At 37.1% G+C, this 14,295-nt stretch overlaps 1 protein-coding gene across 1 annotated transcript in view; it reads left to right on the top strand.

Annotated features, from left to right (window-relative positions):
* Positions 1-7,607, top strand: part of ELOVL4 (ELOVL fatty acid elongase 4) — a 37,955-nt gene extending 30,348 nt beyond the window's left edge. The window contains exons 5-6 of the mRNA XM_084889491.1: positions 1,035-1,162; positions 3,480-7,607. Of these exons, the coding sequence (XP_084745617.1) occupies positions 1,035-1,162; positions 3,480-3,749 (398 nt within the window). The 3' untranslated portion in view covers positions 3,750-7,607. The remainder of the gene's footprint in view (positions 1-1,034; positions 1,163-3,479) is intronic.
* The last annotated feature ends 6,688 nt before the right edge of the window (positions 7,608-14,295 follow it).

Below are 14,295 nucleotides of genomic sequence, written 5' to 3'. Positions count from 1 at the left end.
ATGCTTGTGTTGTCGCTATGGCGAAGACTCTAGAGTTCTGCACCATCCCAGCTGCTCCTGGCCTCTGGGCAGTGTGGGAAGGCAGAAAGGCGGTTCCAGGCCAGAGTGAAGGCGGTTCTCCCAGCCAGGGGAAGGAAGGCCCGTTCTTGCATGAATCTTCAATAGCTATTTTATTTATAAAAACGTTCCGTCATTTTGACATATGTACATGTGTGCTTTATGTGTTTTATTATTTACCACAAGTAAAGGTCAGGAATTAACTTTCTTTTGAAATTTTTTTTAATGTTTCACTTCATCACTGCTATGTATGTGCCCCATGTGAATGACATAGGTGCTTATGTAGGTGGGTTCCGAAAATCGAGTTACGTTGTGCCATAGGAACGGATCTCCAACATAACTCTAGGATCTACTGTATATTGCTTTGTTGATGTTAAATATAACCTGAATTCATAGTTTAGCTAAGATCTGCCTCTACCTTTTTAGATGCCTATAGATTGAAGATGATTTACATTCCTCTGATGAGGACCCATGGTACAAGTCATTATAGTACAGTTCACTTCACTATTTTCCATTTAAAATGATTTAGAAGCCTAAGAAATATTTTTGTAGGTATTTATATTGGCACATCTAAAGGCAATAATGAAACATTTGAAAATTTATTAAACCATTATATGTTGATTACAGTCCCCCCGCCCCCTGACAAGAATAATAGAATGAAAAATAATATAGGTAATTCTATATTGGGGCCCACTTGAAGTACTAGAGTACCCAACTTGAAAACTCACTATTTTGAAAATCCTTTGCATTTGAAGAACATCCATTTTTTATATGTTAAAAGCCTGAATGTAAACATTAAAAATATCTAGCATGATCTGAAGAGAAAGCTTTTCAATAATACTATTTTACAACTTTTATTCCTAATTTTTACTCAAGATTAAGTGTTAGGAAATAAAGTAGGCTCATTTGTTTTATACCCAAATAGTTTATTGGCCAATAAAATTTTCTGTACCTTGTAATTTCCTCTTTTTTAAAAGCATTTTTCGGAGCCCAGCTGAATTCCTTCATTCATGTGATTATGTACTCATACTATGGGCTAACTGCATTTGGCCCATGGATTCAGAAGTATCTTTGGTGGAAACGATACCTGACCATGTTGCAGATGGTAAGTTAAATGTTCTAAAGCTTCTTCTGGTACAACACTGAAAATGTTTGAGTTTATTGTAAAGTGCTGAGTGTAAAATTTTTGACAGTTTTCTATTACAAATTCAGCTCTGTGAGCCAGCTTTGGATGTTGAAGTAGCTTGGCTCTGAGCTACCTGTTCATATACTTATGGGTTATGGCCACTTGCTTTTTAAATGTCTTCAAAAGACTAGACTAGCTCTTGTCTAAGAGAGTATTCTTTACAAACAAATATCCGTGAAGTGGATGAGTAAAGATTCAAGCACACCACAAAGTACATAGACTCACATATGACTAGAAAAATAATGTAACTCTTTCTTAGGTGATTTTTTAAATATTTACTTAAAATATTATTATTTCTCTTCATCTTGCTTGCTGTTCCAATTTTCAGTAACAAATCCCATTTAGAATAAAAGTTGAAGAAAAAGCTTAGAGCCAAGAAAGGGTTTGAGTAAAGGACGGGACAAGGCCTGGAGAACTCCTTAATTCTCCAACACCAAGTCCTCGAGAGCAGCAGAGCTGGGTATTTTCAATCGCTAGTCCTTGGAGCAGACGGTTTTCAGCACATACCCCAGTACGGCTTCATATGGCATTTGGGTACTTCAGTGTAACATTCAGAGCTGGACACTAGCTCAGTAATGAAACTGGAAACCCAGACCAACTGGTAGTATGTTCAAGCCTTGGAATTTATTATAATTTGCTTTAATCATAGCATGCACACAATTTTATCAGTGAAATCACATTTGGAAATATTATCCATCTCTGCTTTAAGTTGCCAAACAGCTGGCTAACCAAACAGGAAACACAACTTTTGGGGAATGCTGGGTGTGAAGGATTCATTTGTAATTAAAATGCATACAGGAAGCTTCCTGTAGTTTTTGTGCAAGCTGTTTATACAGTTTGTGTAATTTATTTCTCTTAGTAATTAGTGAGTGGTCCCAAGAAAATGAAGAGATTACAAAAATCACATGAACTATTGATACCTATTTTGTTGGAGCCTGCATCTGACTCTCCTTTAGCGATGCCATACTCAATCACACCCACAGACACACCCTTTTTCGGTGATGCCAGTTCCAAGAACCATTGTGAAATCAAAAGTTCTTAAAATCTGGACTTGCCATGGAAAAAATTTTAAGTAGTTTATGTAAATATAAATTTGGGATTGACCTGGAATAAATTATTTTTAATAATATTTAATATAATAATACTGATAATGCTATCCTTAAAGAGAAACCGCAAAAGTCCATTCCAAATAGGATATTAAATTATGAAGGGTAGTGTATTTCCAGTTCTTACAACAGATAATCATGTAGGTTAATCTTGTAAAAACATAACACTGGTTAACTCCATGAATTCATAATTTTTGAGAACCTTTCATTTATTAATATATTAGAATTTAAACTGATTTGCCTCATCTTAATTAAAAGCAACCTTATTTTGGCTTTTCTCCTTTTAAAATCTCTTCAAGTTGAAAGTGATTCTCTCTTTTTGCACTATTTTCAACTACCTGCTAAATTTTACCAAAGATCTTAGCTTTTAAAGAATAGTGTTAATTCAAATGCCTATTACTTGTCTGCTATTTTGTAAGAAGTTCATTTTAAAACTATAGATATCAACTTGCTGACAATTTTGTGGAAAGAAAGCGGTCTAAAATGTGGGAACAACACAAAAATTGAAGAGCCTTCAATACTATTACTTTACTCTCTTAGGCCCTTGATATTCTCTCTCATTAGATAATATTATTCACTAGAGGCTCAGTGCATGAAATTGGTGCACTGGTAGGGTCCATAGTGGCTGCCAGGACCTCCCTTCCTTCCCCTGGCTGGCCCCCAGCCCCCGTTCGAACTCCCAGAAGAACTCCCTGTTGAGGGGACAGTTTGCATACTGCACTTTTATTATGTAGGATTATTTTCCAACAGATATTCATTGAGTCTAGATACTGCGCCAAAGACGCAGGAATCATCATAGCAAAACAGTGTCCTGCCCTTTGGAATTATATACTAGTGGAAAGATGGGTGATCCAGAAGTCAACTTTCCTTGATATCATTCTTATCAAGGAAAAAACCCCACACAAAACAAAAACCCTTTGGTGAATGGGATTGAAATGGCCAGCTGGGTAGAGGCACTTTAGTTCTAGTCATCAGGAAGCCTTACTGAGGAGACGGCATTTGCGCAGCTACCTAAATGAGCAAGAGCCAGAGAACTATCAAACTTTGGATAAGGTGGCAGAATTTGGGCCTGTCTTAGCTATCTAGTAGATTCCAAAGTTGTTTGCTATGCATTTGCTTCTGTTTTCCAGGTTCAATTCTTTGTGACCATTGGACACACAGCAATGTCTCTTTACACGGATTGCCCCTTCCCGAAGTGGATGCACTGGGCTCTGATTGCCTACACAATCAGCTTCATATTTCTCTTCCTCAACTTCTACATTCGGACATACAATGAGCCTAAAAAATCAAGCACTGGAAAAACAGCTGTGAATGGTATTTCAGCCAATGGTGTGAGCAAATCAGAAAAACTGGTAGAAAATGGAAAAACCCAGAAAAATGGAAAAGCAAAAGGAGAGTAAATTGAACTAGGTCTTAACTGTTGTTGACAGTGAGGAAGCTCCCATTTCAGATAAAATTTTAGGGAAAACAAGCAAATGAGGGATTGGGGTGGGGAGAAAAATGGCAAATGTGCTCCTGTGTATTAGTGACCTTTAGATTGAGTAAAGTGTTAACTATGATACCCAGATGTTTTATTTATGACGTTTTTATTTTAAACTTTTTTTTTTTTTTTATTAGCTTTCATGTCCAGACCAAAGCAATTGTTATGTGACTTTGGAGGTTCTCCCTCTATTCACATCGTTTGTTTACTGCATGAAATTTCTCATGTATCTTATATGCAGTCATTCTTTAGTCTGATGATCACAGAAACACAGTCTTTATGAGTTTTTTTTTTGTGTGTGTGGCTAAATTACTAATTGCCTACTGATTAAATCAGTTACTTTTTTACATTTGCTGGTCCAAAGCTAGAAATGCAGATACTTTAAAATTTGCACATTTGAATTTGCTGACTGGAATGATCGAATCTCTCCACCTCTGGTTTGAATATACCTTTTTGGTTATAATTAAAATCTGATGATCTCTGTAGACTTTTAGAGGGTTGATGATGATGGTGTCGGTGAAAATAAGAAAGAATTACAGTAAAATCCTGTCTGGCGACCTAGAGGGTCATCATGACTTGTGGCACAAATCACTGCGGGAAACAGTTTTTGTGAAAAGGCAGCCTTTTGATATTTCTATGACTATCAGAAATACATTATGAAAATTAAGATTATTGTCTGATTGGAATGTGAAACAACTCATGTCTTTATTGGTGACATCATAAATAGTTACATTAATGTGCTGTTAGGAGACAGTATGTTGATTTTTACCAGACTTCTAATGTTTTGATTTGCGGCTGTTAACCGATTTTTCATATGTGGAAATATACCTACCTCTTCTGTTGGAAAGAACATTTAAAATTAAATAAATTTTAATTTAAAAAAATCAAGGAGTCCTCTATTGTAGATCTTAATATTAACTATCCAGTCCATGAGTATTTTTTTTTTTTTACAAATGGGCATACACCAAATTTTTCTGTGAAACTATTCTTCTCTTTTAATGTGTTTAATTTTGGAGTGATATTTTTCTTGTGACAGATTTGCAAGATCTTATTTATTAACTAGACTAGTAGCCCTGCACACGAATCCTTGCACCAGTAGCTCTCTGCAAGGCTTGGCCAGTCCACGCCCCCTGCCCAGAGACCCATCTGCGGCCAGGCAGGCATTCCACTAGGCTGCTCACGCTGCCCGCTCTCAGCGGCCGCTCCCCCTCCCCTGGGACTGGGGGACTCTGGCAGGGCTGAGAGGACTGAGCTTTGCCATCTTGCGGCTATGGGTGCTGCCATCTTTATGATGGAGGGGCAGTTAATTTGCATATTACCCTTTTATTAGATAGGATATGAAGTGTAAACCCATTTTGGTGCAATATTCATGACTCCTTGGTGCTAAAAAATCATTAAATTCAGTGCTTGATTGTCACAAGGTGTTAATTGTTAAGACACAAAATGAATAAAAATGAGAGTAGTCAGAACTAGAAAGTTAAATTTTGCTGTTTACAAATGAAGTATTTCATGTAATATAAGTGAACAACTGGAAAGTCACTAATAAAAGTTGTACAGTGTCTTTATTACATAGGTCAAATTGTTAGGGGTGTTGCACAGGAATCATTATGGGAAGAGAAAATGAATCTTTCTAAGTATCTTAAGATGTCAAAACTGCATGTGCAGGTTGTATGCTGTTTGTGCAGACCAACTATTTCAGAATATTTGTAAACTATAAAATATTTATTGTGCATTAAAATTACACACTTTTCCCCCCAAAAGGTATGCAGTCATGAAAAAAATTATAGAAAATTTGCAACAAATATAGCAGTTTGGTCTAAGAGGATTCAGCACCTGTGTTTTTGCTGCTCAGTGTGTAATGACTAGAGATTTGTAAATCTTTGTGAACATTCTGTACTGGTTCCCCAGAGCTATTCATTCCCTGCTACCTGATTTCAGCACAATAAATATACTACTGCTGTGGGAAAACTGACATTTTGTTAATCAGTTTATTATAAGGTAAACTACTACATTGGTGTTTCTTCAATTCAGTTGTTCTAAATTCTGCCAATTTCTAATGCAGAAAATAAATGAAATTAGAACTTGGATGTCTATAATTTCTGATTAAAAAATTATGATAGCATAGTTTTACTTTAAAAATTAGTTGCTTTTGGATCCAGACACAAAACGTATTTTCTTCTAAATTAGTCTTACATTTGTCATTTCAATTGTAAGCTTTAACACTTTTAAATTCTGTGCACTTCTTTTTGTGCCAAAATTAAAATGGGTAGGGTGGGGGGAGGGCTCTTGTGTCCTTATTTGTAAATCATTTAGCTCTCACTGTACCTTATCATAGATGATTTTAAGATGTTATAAATATAACCTTTTCTAGTTGCTTTCATAATATCTCTACCATTAGACTAAGGTGCATGCTTCATACCTAAGTCATTGAAGGAGGATTGCATCCTATTTTTGGTAAAACTTTGTCTCTAACTACAGAAATGTTTTCTTACATAGAAAGCAGGAACTTTATTAAAAAATTTTAATGAGTAGAAATACCTGAAGCACATGGCAGTGCATTTTCCAATACAGTCGATGACTATAGCTCTTCTTTTTTCCCTTTTCTATGTTACTCTTGACTCTGTTTTGTTGATGGACACTGACTGATGACTAATTTCAGTATTAGCATTTTTAATTTAGTCATTCTCTCTTTCTTTCTTTACACACACTCTTTGGCTTTCAAAATGGATTATTATACTAGAGGCCCAGTGCATGAAAATTCACTCAGTCCAGCCTGCCCCCTCTCACAGTCTGGGAGCCCTCAGGTGTGGGAGGCGACCTGGTGATCAGGGGAAGGTGATGCACCCATCACACCTCTACTGCTGCCACTGCCGGCAGTGCAAGCCTTGGTTGGCCCTGGTTACCTGAGCCTTGGGCATCCCTGGGCAGCTGGGCAGTCACCATCCAAGGCTTGCCTGTGCCTTGGTCCTGCCCTGGGGGGCTGAGGGAACTGGGCGCTGCCATCTTGTGGCTGAGGGCACCACCATCTTTGAGGGCAGGGCAGTCAATTATCATATTACCTTCTTATTGGCTGTGGGCACTGCCATCTTTGCAATGGCGTGAGGGTCAATTAGCACATTCCCTCTTTATTATATAGAATTCGCATTTTAGAACATGGATTATTATATCACATTTTAGAACATGGAATCTTGCCATATTTTATAGTTTATTGGGAATATTTTAATTTACAAGTTTATTTCATATATGCAGCTCAGTTTCCCTATAAATAAGAAAGAACCTAGAAGTGGAAGTGTTTTTTGATGTCCTACCCATTTCATAAAATGACGATTTAGATATTGTGTATTGACTGTTGGCACTGAATTTTAACCTTCATTGAAATGTTACATCAAGCTGAGCTGTACGCTCTTGGCTCTTTCCTCTTCATAGCTTAATCCCAGCCAGCTGCATTCACAGCAGTCCCCCTGGAGAAAAAGATGCCTGCAGATGTATGGGATGTAAAGTGGGTGCTCAGTACAGACAAGGGGGATTTAGACTTTGGATCCTGCCGCATGGTCGATAGGTCTGCAGAGTTAGATGCCATGATGCTGAGCTCATACACAGGAGCTCAGCATCTTAGCAGTGGCCATAAAACCTGAGTACTGAGATCGGTCACCTACCACTCTGCAAGTAAGCAATTTTGATGCAGCAACCTTGGGGAACAAGTCCTTTATTTTGGAATACTTGTTTAATCTTAGGTATTTTATTTTATTTATTTATTTATTTATTTATTTATTTTTATTTATTTATTTATTTATTTATTATTTATTTTAAATATACTTTTATTGATTTCAGAGAAGGAAGAGGGAGAAAGAGAAACACCCATGATGAGAGAGAATCATGGTGGTCTGGCTACCTCTTGCAAGTCCCCCACTGGGGATGGAGCCCACAACCCAGGCATGTGCCCTTGACCAGAATTGAACCTGGGACCTTTCAGTTCACAGGCCAATGCTCAAACCATTGAGCCAAACTGGCTAGGGCTAATCTTAGGTATTTTAGGCAGATGATATCTAAACCAGAAGTAGAATTGTGAAAAGGATGAGAAATAGAAACAGATTTCTTGTTTCCAAACTCTACAAATCATGCAAGTATTCGAAGTTGGTTTTCCTAATATAAATATGAAGGGAAGGCACATATTAAAGGTTGGTTTTCCTAATATAAACACGAAAGGAAGGCACATATGATGTAACATTTTAATTTTATTATTTTTTAAAGTTTTAAAAATAGTAGGATTTAACATAACTCTATATTCCTGAAGAATTCAAAAATCTAAATTAAAAATTATCATTGACATATAGAACCACTACCATATGAAGATGGATTTTAGAATAAATCACCAAAAGAGCGTTGTGACCTATTGAAGAAGGTGGTCAAAGCTATCCTTAGATGGTTAACAGGAATTGTAGGGATAATCTTCATTACCCCTTGGAGCTCTTCTAAGCTTTCAGGTCTAGCTTTTGTTGTATCTTTTGAGAAATTATACTTTTTCCTCCTAGTTAAAAAACAAACAAGCAAAAAACAGCCCAGATCTTAGGTCTTTTATTTTTTCCTTCGTCTTTTTCATTTTACCACACGAAGTCATGTATACATGTCCACATGTAAACAAATTTTCTTTCATACCTTCATTCCTTTGAGATCCATCTGTTCTTAAATAGAAATTCAACTAGAATTTTATTTTTCCCATTCTGATTGGTGAGGTTTTCCCAGGGGAATGTGTCCTTAAAGTATTTCCTTTGAGAATAAATACATGCTGAAACATATCACCTGATACCTATCTACCTAATTATAATAATCCAATGAAGCTGTCAGAAGGTCACATTGTAATTGAACATGTACATAGAAACGATGTCCAAATTAAAAGCCATTCTTAAGTGAAAAACCTTGGAAGGTTTAAATAATTCAGCCATTTCTGAAGAGAGAGAATTGGAATTATTGGGTATTTCCTAATTAAACTACAAGAATTAAAAGAGTATTTTTTCACTCCATATGTATTTTTAACTACTGAGAGTTAAGAGTATTTTGTCAGTCCATATGCCCAGTTCATATACTCTATCGGTCCCAGGTGTCTCTGAAACCCTTTTTTTTTTTGTTATTTTAGAGAAGCCAGTTAGTTTGCTCTTTTTATGAGTTTAAAATTTTGTCCATGGGGAAAAAGGAAACATCCAGTTGAAATTCCTTTGTCATCCCTGATGCATTATATTTAACCGAGTTTCTCCTCCCTGTGAGGAGCTATCCTAGAACCAGTCTTTCAAGAACAGTGATTGCCTACCTATTTGGTAATGAGAGGGTGGGAAGATTATGAGTCTTGCCTGGTAGGAGCATTATGTGACATTCACACCTCACCTTTGAATGTGGCTTGTGTTCTGATTAATAAATCTGGAATCAAATTCAGCATTTACATTTTAATAAGCATGTTATATAGTTGGTGTTTATTATCTATACACATATAGTTGGATTTCAAATATTTTCTGAATTCAGTTCTCTAAAAATTTAATAAAGATGTTATATAGTCACAAAAGAATAAATAACTGCTCAATAAAGCTGTATTTATTCATCACATTTAAGTGTTCTCATTATGCTTGAATTATTATTGTTGTCATTATTACATACTTGCAACAGTGGTGTCTGGTTTCTTTTGTTTTGTTTGTTTGTTTTTTTTTTTCAGATAGAAAAGGCTTATGAGAGACAAAAGAGTAGCCAGATGAATTTGGGGAATAAATTTCTAAAACCTTCAGAGTGAGATTTGGAGTTCACATCCTAGAGTCTACCCTAAATATTAACCATTTCAGAAAACTCTCTGTGGGTTAGTGTGCTAGATACTTATTGGCTCTACAAATCCAATCTTAATCTCTTTTATACATTCTCCTTCCCTCCCTAGTATTACAGTGTCTGGAGGACTAAAAATGACATTTCTCAGATTCTCTCACAAATCTGGGTTCTGTCAGTCTGAGGCACTTAAGAAAATTTTGGAAGACAGGGAGGGAGGTGTGATCCTCTTATATAATGTGATTACATTATATAGTAATTATATACACAATATTAACTCATCTTTGAAATTCTTGATATAAGGGTTAGCAGCTGAACAACATGCTCCACTATCTTGACACAATTTTGTGAATGCAGTCAGCGGTCATGGTAATGGCAATCATGGCAGATGTGGTCATATGAATTTGAAGTCAAAGACTAGGGGTGGCTTCTGTCTTTCATTCTTCCAAGTTACCATAATCTTATAAGCATACAATTCTTTGCTGAAAGCTCTTTCTACTTGAAATACCTTGAGTGATATCTATTTTATGTGGTGAACCATACCTCACTAAGTACTCACTAAAATTTGATCAGGAAATAGACTAGCAAAGATAATACTATGGAATTGGGTATCTGACCTAGTTGAGTGATAATTTCATCACATGTGAGAAATGTGATACTGTTTTCCACACAGGATTTTCACCTATGGTAACCTAGAATGGAATATAGTAGTCCCTCCTAATTGGCAGGGGATGTGGTCCAAGAACCCCAGTAAATGCATGAAACCACACACAGTACCAAACCTTCTACAGACTGTTTTGTCCTATGCATACAGGCCTTTGACAAAGTGTAATTTATAAATTAGGCACCACAAGAGATTAACAACAACAATAATAAAATAGAACCATTATAACAATTTACTGTAATAAAATTTAAATTACATGAATGTTCTCTCCAATAATTTTTATATTTTGCAGTCCAATCCTATTCCTGAATCCCTGTAACCATTGCCATTCCTTACTGGCAATATGGCAATAAATAGCTGGGTATCACTTTCAGGGGATTCCTTGCTGAAGTCTTCCTATTAGCTCAATGCATTCTTGCTCAACACGTTGCCATCAATAGGAACCCATCTTTGTTCATCCTCCACTCACAAATTAATGCCTTTTCCATTATTTTTTAAAAATATATTTTATTGATTTTTTACAGAGAGGAAGAGAGAAGGATAGAGAGTTAGAAACACCGATGAGAGAGAATCAGCTGCCTCTTTCACACTCCCTACTGGGGATGTGCCCGCAACCAAAGTACATTCTCTTGCCGGAATCGAACCTGGGACCTTTCAGTCCACAGGCCGATGCTCTATCCACTGAGCCAAACTGATTTCGGCTGCCTTTTCCATTGTAACTAAGTTCTTATCATGCACGGTGGCTATAACTTTTGCCGTTGGAGGTGCAACAACAAAACCAGCATGAATTTATTTTTCCTTCATATTTTCACTGATAGAAGACTTGTTAGATCTCAGCAACTTCAGCATGATTTGTTCTCCCCTGAAGTCAAGAACTTTCACCCTTTTACTTAAATGAAATACTTTATGACTTCTCTTTGGCATATTTGAATTGCCAGCATCACTACTCTTGCACTTTGGGGTTATTAAGTAAAATAAAGATTAGCTGAACACAAGCACTCAGATACCATGGCAACGGACTGCATAACAGAGATGCTACTAAGTGAATAAAATGTGTACAGTGTGAAGACATTGGACAAAAGGATGATTCACGTTCAGGAAAGGAAGGAGTGAGACAGTGCAAGATTTCATCATGCTATTCAGAATGGTGAGTAATTTAAAATTTATCAATTGTTTATTTCTGGAATTTTTCACTTAATATTTTTGGAACATGGTTGACAACTGTTAACTGAGACTGCTGAAAGTGAGGTTATGGATAAGGGGAACTATGGTAGCTTTGAACCTAACTAAAGGTTAGAACAAGTGGCTGCTGCATGGTAATGTTGTGATGGAAATAAGTAAGATAAAGACTTGAGTGAGATGGGTACTTCTGATTGCCCTGCAGAGCTTACAGAAACAATATTAACTCATGTTTGAAATTCTTGGCTATCCTAAGAGGCCCTCTTATATATTCTAGCTACAGATCTGAAATGTCTTAAAACAAGATCCAGAGTTTGAGCCAAAGTATGTTGTAAAATTACAACTTCACAGCCTCAATGGTTTCCTAAGTGAAAATTGCGGTATTCTTTGGAAAAGGGTGGGATCCAAAGAATTGGAATGGGGACATCTGGGTAGATTTGAAATGAATCTGAGAACCTGAATCTGAAATTTCATTGAACATCCCTGGCCAGGAAAAGCAGCCCTCCTTCCCTGTTAGATGACATTAGTTCTTTGCTGCTTGAGGTCCTGTAATGACTTCACTCATGGAAGTTACCTTCCGATAGGATGCTGATCTTCCTTGCTTGCCTTCTACTCTTACAATGTCATCAGATCTGTAAAGAGAATTAGATCACAGCATGCCTGAGAGGAGATAGTTTAGATTTATAGAATTTGGCTAATTTTTACTTGTAGAAATGTGTAGGAATAGAGTCCAAGGGTGCTAACCAAAGCAGGAAGAAACATAACTTTATATTTACTAAAATCATTAATATTGGTCACTTCCCAGAAATTCTTAATTTGAGGACCTATTTCAACAGTGAGGAGTAGCTTTGATGACTTGTCAGTTGCTTAATGAAAATCTGGAATCATTGGTAGCCTAAATTCAATTGAAATATATGTTAGAAATTCATTGCAATAATGTGGAGGGGGGAATGCAAAGGCTTGGGGAATTAGCATGCTGGAGATGATTTATTGTTTACAACTCATTTAACCACCCCCTCACTGTGTTTGAGAAACAACATTGGTAAATGTATATTGGTAATTTGTCCTTGAAAAACTCTAGTGCATATTTCTTTTGTAGTCTGGGTATTCTAGAGGGATTTTCCTCTATTTTCTTTGGGACCCACGGATTAAACTAACAATAGACAGGTTACTAGAAAGAAGTTTATAAATTGGATTGATGTTAATATTTTTAATTTCACATGCTTGGGGGATTCAGGAGGGAAAAAACCCTGAAGATCTCCGAAGAAGTGGTTAGATTTAGGGGCTTATATACCATTTTAACAAAAGGCAATAAATTGTGGAGGAATAACTAGACCAAGGAAAGCACTGGGCTTCTAGGGCTGGTAAATTGTGGGAAAGTGGCTGGGAAGCATATGAGGGTAACTAATGGCAGGTAAGGTTTTTTCACAGCATGTGTTTATCCAGACTCATTGCAGTATCATCTCTGCTTCTAGTGATAGGAGTTGGTCTCCCTTTCTTGATACAAGGGGAAAGTATGCCCTGCTGTGAGGAAGACAGAGAGAGGGCAGAGGGCTTTTCTGTGTCACCTTTTTCTCAGTTGCCTTCAGCTCAAAATAATTCTTATTGTCATATTGGCATCTTTTGGGGTGACATGTTCTGATGCTCTTTGGAATGCTGAGGGAGGAGGGTGCTGTCTCTGAAATGGTTCCCGGACTTCAGTAGGAGTGATGGTATTGCAGAGTGCTAGAGGCCACCTGGCAGTGCTGAAATGCCAGAAACAAAGGACATGGTTACAGTAATGAGCAGCAGTCAGAGTGGTTATTAGAATAGCTCAGTCCATGAGTATTTATGGTGGTGGTTAATTTATTATGATGTCCCTAGGACTGAAATAGATAGGCAACCTACTGAACTTGATATGTGTGTATGATTCTTAAGTTAATGAACACAGGCCTGGCTTGAGTCACCACAATAGGGAGGCCCAGTCCCTCACCAATATCTATCCCTGAGTCAGTTCATAGACCAGAGCTTCTTAAATAGAGGAATGTTGGGTTCCCACAAGGAAATCCCCTGTGACGATGTCACAAAGATATACTATGAATTCTCCTCCAAAAGGGGAGGGAAATAAACAGACTTTGGGGGGATTACTGGGACACTGATCTGATGCTGCTCAGTAGGTACCCAAATTGCTACCCAGTTTCCCCGAAAATAAGACAGTATCTTATATTAATTTTTGCTCCCAAAGATGCGCTAGGTCTTATTTTCAGGGGATGTCTTATTTTTCCATGAAGAAGAATATGGTACACATTTATTGTTAAATGAAAATAAAGGAAATTTATTACCTGTATACGGTAAGGTAGTAGGGTAGTTGTCAACACAAACCAGACAAACTGTGAATCCTACAGTATCAAGAATTTACTTATTTATTCAATGACAATCATGTCATCATCTTCTGGAACATCATCATAACGATCCAATTCCTGAATTTCCTGGTGAATTTCTTGTGACTCCATTTCTTTCAGAATCAGTGGACCAAATCTCTCATGTTTAGCCTAGGAGGGCCTTATTTTCGGGGGGATGCCTTATATTTCACTCAGAAGGAAACGTGTAAGTAGGTCTTATTTTCGGAAGATGTCTTATTTTCGGGGAAACACGGTACTATGACCCCCTTAAAAAATGGACGCTATAGAGGCCAGATGATAAATGCAGTTTTGGCCTGAGTCCATCACACAGTGGGACCAGGGTCCCCAAGCCTACCCTCTCCATTTTATGCATGTTGATAGAGTTGGATTAGACATACTCAGCTTCTGGCTGAATCTCCACATTGGTTCCTTTTGTCATG

This window comes from Pipistrellus hanaki (assembly GCF_964339955.1).
Source record: "Pipistrellus hanaki genome assembly, chromosome: 7".
Lineage (NCBI taxonomy): Eukaryota > Metazoa > Chordata > Mammalia > Chiroptera > Vespertilionidae > Pipistrellus > Pipistrellus hanaki.
The sequence above is the reverse complement of the archived record's forward strand: the minus strand, read 5'-3'. Positions and strand labels throughout refer to the sequence as shown.